Raw genomic sequence first — 13,737 nt, forward strand, 5'->3', positions numbered from 1 at the left:
TTGTGCGTCGTTTTACTTGGAGAAAGACAGTGGTTTCTCTTCATCGTGGGTTTGCTTCCCTATGTAAAGCAAGATGATTTTTCAGGCAGACAGTTCTTCCTTGTGTAGGACTCCACAGAGAATGCAGCCAGTCTGGCATTCCTTGCAAACCTACCCCCCACCAACCTACTAAATGCCAGTCATGTCCCAGCTGTTGAGTAATCCAACTTCCCCTACCCACCACCACCACCATAGTTTCAGCCACCTTCGGGAGGCAGTGCTGCCTCCAGTTGGGAACTGCTGATTAGGTTCACAGTTTTACTTGTGATGTCACAGAAACAGTAGCAGATGCTCTTGGGAAGTGAATATTGTTCTCCTTCCTTGTTCTGTTCTGGCCCAAGCCCCAGCTGGCAGAGGAAGGGGTCGGAGAAAAGGTTTCATTTATATAGGAGGCAGCAGAGGCTAATCCTGGGTATAAGGCTCATGAGTATTCATGAGACTGGGGGACCCTGAGATTTTAGGCGGGGCCTTCCTGCCTGGCCCTGGCTTATCAATGTAGCAGCCATGAGGAGGTTGCCCATCCTGTTGTCTCCATCCCTGTGAGGGGTCTGTTGTGACAGCTGGACAACACACGGAGTACCATAGGCAGACCAGTGATTGGCATGTCCTTAAGTGGCAGTTGAGTGTTCACTCAACATTGGCAGGACAGGAGTGAGGGCAGGGAGCATGATGGCTGGTGGCCACCCTAGCTCACTCCTGCTGTTCAGAGCCGTTCTCTCTGGCCAGCCCCAGATTTGCCTTGCAGTTAACCAGGGAGTTTAGAGGATGAACCTTGGGGTCTTTTCTCCAGCCAGCATATTAAACTAGTCCTTGCCATATCCAGTAACCCCCTAAGACAGGTTCTGGTGTTGTAAGTACAACTCTGTCTGTCTCCCACCTTTTCCAGCGATGGTTGGATGTCCTGGGCTGTAACCTTTCTAGACCGACTTTTAATCTGGCTCGGGATCCGCGGGGACTAGATCTCCAGAGGTTTCTCCTGGACACCACAGCGCTCACCATCAGATTTTCTCAAGGTGCTTAAACTGCTTAAACCTGTTTCCTCAGGCCCATGCCTCAGCTTCACAGCAAAGGAATTTTTGCCTCGTTCTTCCACTGGGTATGGAGATTTCAGCCCAAAGCCAGAGCTGGCACTTCCTGTAGGTGACCTGGGGGGATGACTGGGTCGGGGACATGACCAGGCTGGCACCCTCTGTGGTAGTGGTGCAATCCCAAGTCCAAGTCGACAGCATTCCTTGACCTTTCTTACATTAGAGGTCCTTGTGACTATCTGATGGGAGTTGGTCCCTCTTGCCCCCACAAAAGCAAAATTTTGAAGACTTCATAGACAGGCCCTCCATGGCATCACAGCATTCAGAGGTGCTGTTCACACAGGTGCAGTGTGAAGGGTGCCCCCTAGAGGTGTGCCATAAAGGAGCCTATTCACCAGTCATCCCAAGGCACCCTTCTGGGCCTTCAGGATCCTCGGTGAAAACCCCTGAAGGATGTCTTTCCACCCTGGTCACAGGACCCTGGGTTGCCACTTCCTTCGCTGGGCCACCTGGGCTCTGCCTTTCTCTTGCTTCCTTTCCACCCACCGTCCTTTCCCTCTTATTGAACACTTCTCTGGCGTCCCCACTCACTTCCACTCTCACTTTCCCTCACCACCAGAACATGTAGGTTCTGATCATTTTGCATTGCCAAGAATGTAGGACTCACCTCACGTACTTTAAGTTTTCCTCCCTGTTGCTCTAATGCTGCTCCTATCTGAGCGGGTGGGTGAAGTGCAGACCAGAGCCACCAGCACAGTTATGCGGGTGGTTCATCAAGGTGAGTGAGGTCCCCTGGGGCTGGGCAGTGCACACCTCTCTGGAGGTATCCTCGATGCCTCTGGCAGGGTGGCTGTTCTCAAGAAAATAGTTTTCCTGTTTTCTGAGAACATTTGAGAACTCTCAGAGCCCCCTGAGGGACTTACTTATGTGTAAGTTGATGCCACTCCATTCTCATGACAGGCGTTTCTCAACTTATAAATGACTGTGCTCCCACGTCAGTCTTCTGAAATGGGGCCACATTTTGCAAAGAAACAAGGCAGCTGGTGCTCTCCCCACACTATGGGGCCAATTTTGCCCGTGGTAAAGCTGTGATGGGTTAGAGAACCTTTGTGGTTTGGTTGGGGAAAGTCCTATTGCCTTGGAGTCATGGGAAACCTATGGCCAAGGAAAAGGCTTTCCCAGAGCAGCAGGAGATGGGCAGAGGCCGCCTGGGCCAGCGGAGGCCCCTGGAGTGCTTCGGACCTCAGGCTCCATGAGGCCCCTGGGAGAGCCAAGCTTCTGCTCCTGTCTCCACCAGCGCCTTGCCGGCAGCCTTGAACCTAGTCTCGTGGCCTCTCAAGTCTTGGCATCTCCACCTGTGCAGGAGACCTAATAAAGCTTTCTAAGAGCACTTCAAATGTTTTCAGGAGAACGTGTCACAGTGTGGCATTGCCCTGAGCACCACCTCACCGCAGGGAGTGGCTAAGCACGGCAGCACACAGCCCCATGTGGTCCTTCGGGCCCCCACAGAAGTACATGTGTCCTCTGGCCTTTCCCTGTCTCTCTCTTAGCAGCTTTGCCAGAGGGACTAATCAATTAACTGGAAATTTCAGAAGTGTGTAGAAAGAACACAGCTTGGGGACCGAATCTTCTTTCTGCTTCATCTTCTCACCCCATCCCTGCCCAAATACTAGCTAGGGAGCAAGGAAGACGGATGTCCCTTCCTGTTCCCTGACTGAAAAGTGATGAGACAATTACAAGACAGCACACAGCAGTTACTCAAGAAATGCTTGTTTCTTCCAGTTACCCAGGTTCTGCAAAAAGGGTGGAGGGGGATCCTTCAGACTTAAAGGACATTCAGGTAAAGGGCAGAACCGTATTGTTAGGGGTGCGTCCTTGGGCAGTGCTTCCTCTAAGTCAGGAGAGTGGCTCCTTTCAGAAGGAGGGGAGGCTGTGATGGGCATGGTCGCATGGACAGGCTTCTGGGGGAGTTGGCTCCTTGACTTAGGTGGTGGTTACAAAAAAGTTTTTGCACTTTTATCCGTGTTGTATTTTACAATAAAGGTTTCTTTATTTTCTGCTTTTTTCCTTCCTCATTCTCCTTACTACATAAATAGAGAGAGCCAGGCAGAGCCTTACACTTGGGACACGTTGTCGGCAGTGGTGCCGGCAACCCAAGTACCTGACTTCAGGCCGATGTCGGGAGCATGTGGCGGTGAGGAGGGCGGGACCCTGGAAGGTGTTCACAGAGTGTGATACCCATGGAGGCTGAGGATGGCAGCAGCAGCAGCCATGAAAGGAAAGTGGGCAGATTTTTTCTCAAAGTGAAACCCTGCTTGTCCTGCTGGGTCATGCTCTGCTGAGAGGGAGGGCAGCGTAGCTGTCTCCTGAATAGCTTAGAAGATGGCAGTTGTTTTTACTTTGAGGGCTGGCCTTTCCCAGCTTCTGAGACCCGGGTCCTGCTGCTCCATAGGCCTTGCCAACACCACACATGGTGTGGTTCCAAAGGAGAAACAATGCCTTCACCTGTGAAACACCTATGCCCTGGGCTGGCATGGAGGAGCGAAGGAAGAGAGAAGGAAAGGACCTCAACTAGAGACCAGCACTAGAAAACGGGGTACTTGCTGCGGCTTCTCTGGTTCTGAGGAGGCTGCCTTGCATGGGATGAAAATGTCAAATGCTTATCAGTAACATTAGGCTAAGGATGTACTTTTCAAAGTAGCCTGGCCAGGCGTTCAAACCATCCATTGCAAGGTTCCCAGCCAGGAGCAGCTTCCGCAGTGAGTCTGCCTCTTCCCAGACCCTGTCAGCTGTGTGACTTAGGTTTTCATCCAGTCGAAGCAAGGTACCAAAACCTGTCAGGGGTCACACCTCCTCCTATTGATGAGGCTGCCCCCTCTGCAGGTCCTGGGACCAGCTCAGCTTCAGGAGCCCCGGCAGTGAGCGCCCGTATCAGAAGGGATCCAAGTCAGGCTTGGGGCTGGCACACCTGCCCTTGGAATTCAAACATGCTTGATGGGCTTCCCTGGTGGCGCAGTGGTTGAGAATCTGCCTGCTAATGCAGGAGACACGGGTTCGAGCCCTGGTCTGGGGAGATCCCACATGCCACGGAGCAACTGGGCCCGTGAGCCACAATTACTGAGCCTGCGCGTCTGGATCCTGTGCTCTGCAACAAGAGAGGCCGCGAGAGTGGGAGGTCCACGCACCGCGATGAAGAGTGGCCCCCGCTTGCCACAACTAGAGAAAGCCCTCGCACAGAAACGAAGACCCAACACAGCCATAAATAAATAAATTAATTAATTAAAAAAAAAATACATGCTTGACCTCCCACTTTCCAAGAGAGTCTGTTAGGCTCACAAGTTTTCTTTAATGGGGTTAATTTGCTTAGTATTAAGGTTACCAGCCAGAAACGTGTCCTGCCTCACAACAACACGTCTACACCCAAGCACCTCAAAGGAGTCTCGCAAGGCACTGTCATGTGGAAGGCTCTGCCTTGTATATAGGTCCGAATACACAATCCTGCCTCCTGAGTTTCCCTACAGCACATCATGGATTTCCCCTGCCCTTTGCTTCTGCTCTGTCTTCTCTGGGGCCGGACTGTGGACAACCACATGACAAAAGCCTGACATTCATCTGCCCCACCAAATTGGCAAGAGGTAGTCCTGGTGAGCAAATGAAGACCTCGAGCAGGCTCAGAAACCGTCCCCTATTCCCCCAAACTTAGTTTCTGACCACAAGACCCGAGACTGCTCCGTGGTACGGGAATCCTCAATGTGTTTGGGAAGGATGCAGTGTTTGCAAATACATTAAATCCAGCACAATGGGCTTTTCAATTGTTATTCACAACACTAAAGGGAATTTTCTTGAGAAGGATCTCTGTTTTGCCAATCTTCAAAGCCAGGGCAAGGCAAAATGACTTAATGTGACAGCTCAAGCCTGATGAGTAGTGACACATCTTCACGCTGCACCAGCGGGTTATCATGGCTGAACATGACATTCACTCTCACAAGACTTCTCAGGTCAGGTACTCACGTTCACTGTGTCTTTTCCGGGGAGAGGGAATAAAATGACTACCTTAGTACTCAGATTAATAACAAGAATCCAAAAGTAGGCTGTCAACCACAGGGAAGGTCCTTAACTGGCTTAACGTGGCCAAGGGTTCAGTGCTGATTATTCAACAAAATATGAAATGACTCTTTCCACTGTGGCCTTTTCCCACATTCTTCTCTCTTGACCTGGGTGTCACCAAAAGGATTCAGCTCTCTATACACAAAGGAGGGAATACCAACCTTTATTTACACTTGGGTTCAAGTTCAGAACTGCCATCTTAGTATAGCAAGGCAAAAAAAAGCACAGATCCTGAGACCAAGGTTCAGATTCCCACATAAGCATATTAACTGTGTGACAACCAGCAAATGTTACCCAGTTTCTTCAGTAAAGTGGGAAGAGTGTCACCCCAGCTTCCAGCGGCTGTTACAGCTGCCTCTGCCCCGGCTGCCACCCTGGGCACCACCCTGCAGGCAGCTGGGCTGAGAGAACATGGGCCTCCAGGTCTCAGCCCTGCTGGTTAGGGTGGGACTCAGGGAGTTATTGAACCTCTGAGGAAGCCCCTAACCCCAAAATTCTCCAAAGGCAAGAAATAGGAACTCGAACTGGTGCAAGGGCCAAGTGAGAAAAACTAAACATAGGTGTTCAATAAATATTAGTTATTTGTAAGTCTTGCCCAGGACAGGGACAGAGGGCCTTTGTCACAGGTGTTGAATTCTGACACTAGCTCTGAGGGAGAAAAGCATGTGGTGTTAAGTTGCAATACTCTTGCCTGAACCCCTTTTTATTTGATTGGTGGGTTAAATAACATTATTTTAAAAATCATTTACTTAATACTCATCCTAAAAACCACCCAAACACTAAATATGCACATTTATACTAAGCATGTGTGTGTATGTGTGTGTACATACACGCAGAAACCACGAGGTAGTTTAGATCACCATGAAAAAATCAATACTTTCCCTAATTCTCTGCCACAGAGTGGTAACCAGTGACTGCACGATAGCTACTTAAAATTATTGGTTAAATGAAAACCAAAAAATTCCAGGAGAATATAACATTTACAAGTAAATAGTAAATACAACTGTATTTTAATTTCTTGGTCTCGGAAAACTAGGCTGTGACCGCTTTAAATTAATGGTCCAAGTTATATATATTTCCTTTAATACCGAAGGACGTAGCCTTCCGGTATCTATACAACTTACTAAGTAGTCTCAATAGATTCTATTTTACAACTTGCTTTACTCTCCATGCTTTTGTGGAAGATTCAATACAATCTCTATGTACATATTTTAAACATTATTTCTGAACTACATTTGGAATTCCTTAAATAAAAAAATAATCACCATTCTCCACCTTCTTGGGAAAGTGCCAGACTAACCCCTGACCAGAACTGCTGCTCTCTAGCATCTGGAGAAATCCCTATTCCCACACCACCCCCAGGCCAAAAAAGTGCAATGAATTCAAACTACATGGGAAAAAGCAACATCTATTGTTCTTAGAGTCTGACTCTTTTCCCCACAGCAAGAAAAGTCTCTTTATAGGTATGCCAGTGCTGTTTTAAGTTGCCAGGGAAATAGGGCTCTCTCAAGCCAGAGCAGGAAAATCTTCAGGGTCATCTGGGTTTGGAGCAACGTCTTGTGTCTGAAAAAGAAAAGTTTTGAAACCAACTGTCACTTCACCCATTCCCACTTGGGTGCAGAGCTATGTGAAACATGGTGCCCACTCTCCCTCAGGGGAGGAGCTAATGGGGTAGGGGTAGCGGCCCAAACATTGAGGGAGAGAGGGTCCCAGTGGGAAGAGAAGAGTGGCAGGGTCACCCTAAGTGAGGCCCTGCTCTGAGCTGCAGCCAAGTACTGCACAGACCCCGAAGAGGGGACATGGAAGGGTGCCTCTCCCTCCTCTGACCCGCTCCCATCCCTGTTGCAGAATGGCTGGCCACCCCCGGCCCTCCCTCCCACAGATCCTTACTGAGTGACCCTTTTTGTATCTGGAGCTTCCTTCATCCAATAAATATGATGGAATGTTTGCTACATGGAGATATAAGGATGATTAAAGACAGTCCTGCCCTCGGGGAGCTCACAAAGTTGGGGGGAGAAATATACTGGTAACTTCAGTAACAGATGGCCTGGGAATGGGGGCCCACAGTCAGGGAATCCAATGCAATTTGGTGGCAAAGTACACATCACAGTCAAGTAATGTTTTCTAGAAGAGAAGGTTCTCCCAGAGATAAGCCTCAATGAATGAGCAAAAGGAACAGGATCCCGAAACAATGCGACTGTGAAGGCTGTTAGGAGCTGGAAGAGCCCAGGTGGGCAGCAGGTTCGAGGCACCAGATCACCACACTGCACACGAAGTGCCGCGGTGGCAGAGCTCTGCTATTGGAAAGGAGTGGATGTATATTTTCTATTCCCAGAATAGTTCCTTTTTCCAACATGGCCTCAAATGTACCCAGAAAAAAACACTGTTGTATTTTTGCTCTTGTTTAAGTATAACAAACTAGTTTCTCCTCCCAGGGGCTGCTCCCTGGAGTAAGGGAATCAGGCAGCAAAAGGAACATTTCCAAGACCAGCCACAGAGAAGGGGCTGCTCCTGCTCCACCGTCACAAGGACTGCGCGGCGGCCTGTGCTGGCCACCGGGCCCTGTGCCCAGCTCCCACTAAACAGGTATTTGTTCAAAAAACATTTACAAAGCACCTACTGCAGCTTACATTGTGCTAGGCACTGGGGAAACCATCATGTCCCCTGGAGACAGCAGACACTGATCAACAACTGCACCAGCGAGAATACAATTACAAATGCAGATGGTGCTTCAAAGAAAATAAGGACTCTGACCTGGTCTGGAAGACTCCTCTGAGGAAGGGAGGTTGGAGGATCTATTCTAGGTAAACAGGCAAAGGGGTGGGAGAAGGGCCAGCAGGTGCAAAGGCCCCGTGGGGTAAGGAACATGCTTGTCTGTTCTAGAAGTAGAGCAGTGTTGGCTGAAGAGTGGGGAAGAATGGTTTGAAGCGAAAAGGTGGCCTTGAAGCTGTAGGAAGGATTTTGTCTACCCTGAAAGCATCAGGGCACAGGGCAGATGATCAGACCATGGCAAGCCACCATCAGTTGATCTAATTCAATCCCAAGCCTGGGGATCTTATCTGATGCAGATGTGTGAATTTTTCTCCAGCTCTGAACGTGCATTCATGGCAGACATCGGACTTCCCTGGAGACCCTGGAGGCCAGGGCTACACAATGGTCTGTATCCAACTGATGTCCATCATGCTGACATGACCGCTCCAAACACTCCAACATCAGACCCACACTAGACAGAGGGGGAAGAACCTCCTCTATCTAGATGAGGCAGAACCTGATGATCTTCCAAAATTAGACTATGTAGGCCCAGGGCATCTTCATCCTCTCACTTCAGAAAACCATCCAGGGTTTAGAATATAAACACTTACCACCACTTCTGCTCTGGGTCCATAGTTTTCTGCCCTTCTGATCCTTCCCCGGCCTCCCCGGGTGCCACCTCTGGCTCCACGCCCAGGACGGGGGAGGTTACCAAAATTAATCTCCAGCTGGGATGTGATGTCATTGGCCGCTTTCCGGAAAACGTGGGCATCATCCTCGTAGTCATCCTTTACCAACTGAAACACAGTTACAGCATCAAACACAGGACATACACACGGCTGTCTCCATGGACACTCACTGGGCCGGGCTTCTCTGGACAGAGAAAGGTGATGCTGCTGCTCCGCTTCCAGCCAGGTGGGTTCTGCACATTTTTGCAGCCACACGTTCTCATACTCACAGTCCTTTCTTCTGAACTGGACTACAGTTGACTTACAATGCTGTGTTAGTTTCTGCTGTAACAGCAAAGTCAGTCAGCTATACATATACATATATCCACCATTTTTTAGACTCTGTTCCCATATGGGTCATCACAGAGTATCAAACAGAGTTCCATGTGCTACAAGGTTGTCCATTTTATATACAGTAGTGTCTCACAGTCTTAATTCAAACATTTTTGACCTTACCGTTACTTCAAGTGAGACCAAATTTCTATCAGTTTAGTAGGTTAAGATGTAAGATTTGACAGGACTAACAGTAATCATTTAAATGTTTTATATCTAAGTGTATTTTGCTGAGATTGAAAACTTTTAGTTTCTGCCTTTTGTTTTACTTCTTCACAAATGCTACTTCGATAAATAAGGAAAATCACCTTCCTAGAATAGAGCTTGTTGGAGAAACTTCTTTCAACATGGGTGCTGGCTATACAAATACCATATGTTAAAAACTGGATGATATACAATAAACAACTCTGACTCAAAATATATGGAAAGGGTAGAACAACAGTACGATTTATCTGAGGGTTGCTACCAAGGCTGCATAAAGAACTCAAGCTGCTTTTGAAGAACTGCTCTAGTTCAACTTCTTTGAGAAAGTACATTTTATTGTAAGAGGTCAAATAAGTTCTACCTCTTGTTAAAAGAACACTGTATTAAATAAATCTCCTTCAAATTTGATTTGGCTTCAATTCTTAACAATGAATGAAACAAAGAACAACTCTCACTTTTAAGTAAAATATAAACCTACAGAAAATAAGCCAGTGATAGTAGATGAGAATCTCCGAAGTGCTGTAAGGTTAAACATCCCTACAGCTTGTCCAGCAAATGGAATCAAATTTCCCTGAGCACATCAATCCCTTTTGGCCATATGTTCATTTCAGGTTTCACGTTTAACACTTGTGTCCCCTTCAAAGTTTCAGATTAAAATAAAGCAAAGGCCTTAGATAGATGGGCTCTCAAAGCTAAAAAGATGAAGGAAAGAACAATTCAGGAACAATGGCACTCTGGCAACAAGATAAACACAACAAATCTAAGAGGCAAAATGATAACTACGGCCTGGTTTAGAAAACAATTGGCTGTCAGTGTGCCTCAGCAGAGACACGGCGGCCTTCCCAGTAAGAAGGGACAGCTTGCAATGGAAGCAGAGTGAGCGAATATTCAGGCCAAGGTGCTTTAAGGTCCCAGCTCTCTTCATAGGCTACTGTTTGGTCTGAACTTTGCAAAGAACAGCGCTCCATGCAAACAAGAGGTGTTATTCTAGTGCTTTTGTCTCTTAGGGTACTCAGAACAAACTAAGTGACACCAATCACTTCCAGGACTAGTGATTTGGCTTCTGTTGCTTTAAGAAAAATTCCTGGCTAAAATCGTCAATGCCATAAGATTAATAAGTACCAAAGATGTGTGCTTTACTGAGACTAAGCTGGATGACTCAGCAGCTAACACAGTTGCTTCAAAGATTCCAGGAGACCTCTCTCTGGAGCCAGGGAGGATGAATCTGGTGTGGATTAAGGAAGAGCAGCTTCTATTTTCACCTAACATGTCAGCTGCACATTTCAAATCCTGACAGCACAATTGTTTTAGGCAAAGCTTTGTTTACAGTGCCCCAGAACAAAAAAGAAGAAAATGGATAGGAAAAAAAACACAACCCAACTAGCTGATGGACTTGTAAAAAGGCCTCACTCGTATGTGTACAAAAAGCCATTTCTAGTGGAACAGCTAAAAACTTATTAGACTCCAAGAGCTTGGACTGACTGAAACAGGAGTTAGGAGGGGATCCTGTATCATAAATGACCCCCTAGGGAAACTATTCATTCAAAGAATATAACTAACCAAAGTGTAAATGGGAACACAGACAAATCTACATAGTACAAAACCTCTGAGTTTCAAATGGAAAATCAATGAATATCCAGCAGACCGGAAGGGTGCTCACTACCATCATCGACACAGAGACTGGTATCAAAATAAATAGCTGTGACTGAATGATACAAACTCTAAATTTTAAAATTAGAATGCTTCAGTGTACCCTTCCTTAAGTCCAGCAGCTTTAAACAGAATGTGATTAAATAACTCTCTGACCAGCCTTATCAATATCTGCTGGAAGATATTTTCAAAGCTGAAGCCGCCAATGAAGAGCTGAACATAAACCTTGTAAAATCAGGACCACAAAAGACAGAGGAACGCACAAGCAGTTCCAGCAGGATAGCTGGCCACAGCAGCAGTGCCTGACTGTGCTGCCAGGTGCTTCAGGGCTCCTCTGGTGAGTTTCTGCAGAGGGAGCAAAGCTGCTGCAATAACACAAAAAAGGCTTCACCCAACCCTGACCAGTTAAAAATGATCAACTAGTTCCAACTAAATGCTCTTATTAAGAATTAGAACTGTGAAAAAAAAAAACACTGAATCACTTTGCTATACACCTGAAACTAACAAAATATTGTAAATCAACTATACTTAAACTTAAAAAAAAAAAAGAATTAGAACTGAAGGTAATCTAATCACGAAAATGCAGAGTAGTTATCCTCTGAAATGGATTCAGGAAACATTCTGTACCTCTCTTCTGACACAAAATTGAAATGCAACTAAAACATACAGCATGTGCACAGTCTTTGCACAGTTCTGGAGGGAGCAGAAAGTGCACTGTCACTATAACTGCTTTGGATTAAGTATTAATGGGTCAATTCTTTTTCAATTTTTTTTCTTAATAAACAATAAAAATACAGTAAAATTAGGCACACATAATCTCTGATTACTCTTAGGTTGAAACTAGAATGTCAACTACTAATGTTCCATTTTTAAAATAGAAGTGGAAAAGCCCATTTCCTTTCCAATAAGGTAACAGTGAAGATTACCTCTAGATACAAAACGTCATGCTTACATCATCTCTATATTTAGACTTGTGTATCACCACTGCTTTGGAAGGGACAGTGGACTCAGGTTTCCGGATGTTAAATTCAGGCTTTGGTCTGGTCTGTTCTTGAAGATTTTTCCACTCATCTAGGGTCATCTCTTGAACTTGAGTTTCTTCTTCTACCTCCAACTCAGGAACTCTATAAAGAAGTATAATCATAAAGAATAATTTCTTGATAGGTCTGAAATGTCTACTTTCTCAAAGAGAAAGTCATAACCATTAGTTTAACGTACTTTCATGGTTCTGTATCTTAAATTTAAATAAGGTAAGAAAATCTTTGAACCATAAGCTTCCTTATTTTATTTTCATCATTTTATGCCACCATTGCCAACTGAAGGTACTTCCTGTCTGTGTTCAAAGCAGTCTTTGAAAAATGGGAGCATCACCATCTCAATGACAATATTACACTTCACCACCAGGCACTCCCTTCCCCTATGACATTACACACAAAATGAGATAGGTAATTATAGAAACAAATGGGAGAAGCAACTGAGACAAAACACATATAAGGAAACCATGAACAGAGGTTATAAACAATGGGTCACAAATACATACTTTTGTAAATATCCTCCTTAAATTCATGAATTCTTAAAACAGAAGACAGACATATAGAACAATGGAATAGAATTCAGAGTCCAGAAATAAGTCCTCACATTTATGAGCAATTAATTTTTTTTGATCAGTGTGCCAAAGACCATTCTTTTGCACTTGGATATTTAGTTTTCCCAGGCCCGTTTGTTGAAAAGACTGTTCTTTCTCCTTTGAATTAAGTTGGACTTCTCACACCATAAATGTAAGAGCTAAAAGTATAAAACTCTTAGAAGAAAACAGAGGCATAAACCTTGGATTAAGCAATGGTTTCTTACATATGACATCAAAAGCACAAGCAACAAAAGAAAAAGTAAATAAACTGGACATCACCAAAATTGAAAATTTTTGTGCTGCAAAAGGACACCATCAAGAAAGTGAAAAGACAACTCATAGAATGGGAGAAAATATTTGCAAATCATATATATATCTAATAAGAGACTTAGATCTAGAATACATAAAGGACTCATAACTCAAAAAAATAAATGATGCAACTAAAAAATGTGCATTTGTCAAAACAATGAATGTACACTTATTTTTGTACATTTCACAATAAATAAATTTTATATCAGTTTAGGTGGTGGGTATAGGTGTTCACTGTAAAATTCTTTAAACTTTGCTGTGTTTGAAATTTTTCATAATAAAATGTTGGAAAAATACTAACATTAAAACATATCCCAAACATACATTGGCAAAAATATAAAAAGACAGTAAATTTTGTAATGCCAAATACTGGAAACAACCCAAAATCATCTGGAGAGGAATTTGGTGGAAAAATTATGGATATCAAACATGAATATTAAGCAGCTAAAAAGGAATGAGAAATACATAAATTGCTATGGAGCACCTCCTGGATATACTGATGAAAAAGCAAGGTGGTATGTATGTTACCATTCACCTAAGAAATAAGGAGACATACAAATATATATACATATAGGTTTTAAAAAAAAAAATCATAATATAAACCAGGGAAAGAACAGGGATAGCAGCTATTTGGAAAATATCATGTTTTAACAGATTATACTTTGGAAACATTTAAATATTTTACATAATTATAAAACAGATTTAAATTAAAATTCAATCTCTAAATTTGGAAGCAAAATTAATCAAATTAGCCTAATTGTTTATCAAGTTGGTGATAAAAGCATCAGAAAAAAGCTATTTAAAGTGCCTTTAAATCCAAATTTATAATTATTCATCTCTCTGTATATAACTTTTTAATAATCATATTATTGGAGGTAGTGTTGGTAATGTTATTTGTTACTGTCGTGTGTGCAGCAAATGAGTAATAGTATGATGTTATTGACAACTGGGATTTTCAGCA

The 13,737-nt window shown here is 44.4% G+C and overlaps 1 protein-coding gene across 1 annotated transcript in view; it reads right to left on the minus strand.

Moving 5' to 3' along the window:
* Positions 1-5,319: 5,319 nt before the first annotated feature.
* HABP4 (hyaluronan binding protein 4) overlaps positions 5,320-13,737 on the minus strand; it is a 35,196-nt gene continuing 26,778 nt past the window's right edge. Inside the window, exons 6-8 of the mRNA XM_036856510.1 lie at positions 11,793-11,964; positions 8,537-8,722; positions 5,320-6,737 (exon numbers count right to left, since the gene is read on the minus strand). Coding sequence (XP_036712405.1) covers positions 6,681-6,737; positions 8,537-8,722; positions 11,793-11,964 — 415 coding nt within the window. The 3' untranslated portion in view covers positions 5,320-6,680. The remainder of the gene's footprint in view (positions 6,738-8,536; positions 8,723-11,792; positions 11,965-13,737) is intronic.

This window comes from Balaenoptera musculus, chromosome 6, assembly GCF_009873245.2.
Source record: "Balaenoptera musculus isolate JJ_BM4_2016_0621 chromosome 6, mBalMus1.pri.v3, whole genome shotgun sequence".
In the NCBI taxonomy this organism is placed as follows: domain Eukaryota; kingdom Metazoa; phylum Chordata; class Mammalia; order Artiodactyla; family Balaenopteridae; genus Balaenoptera; species Balaenoptera musculus.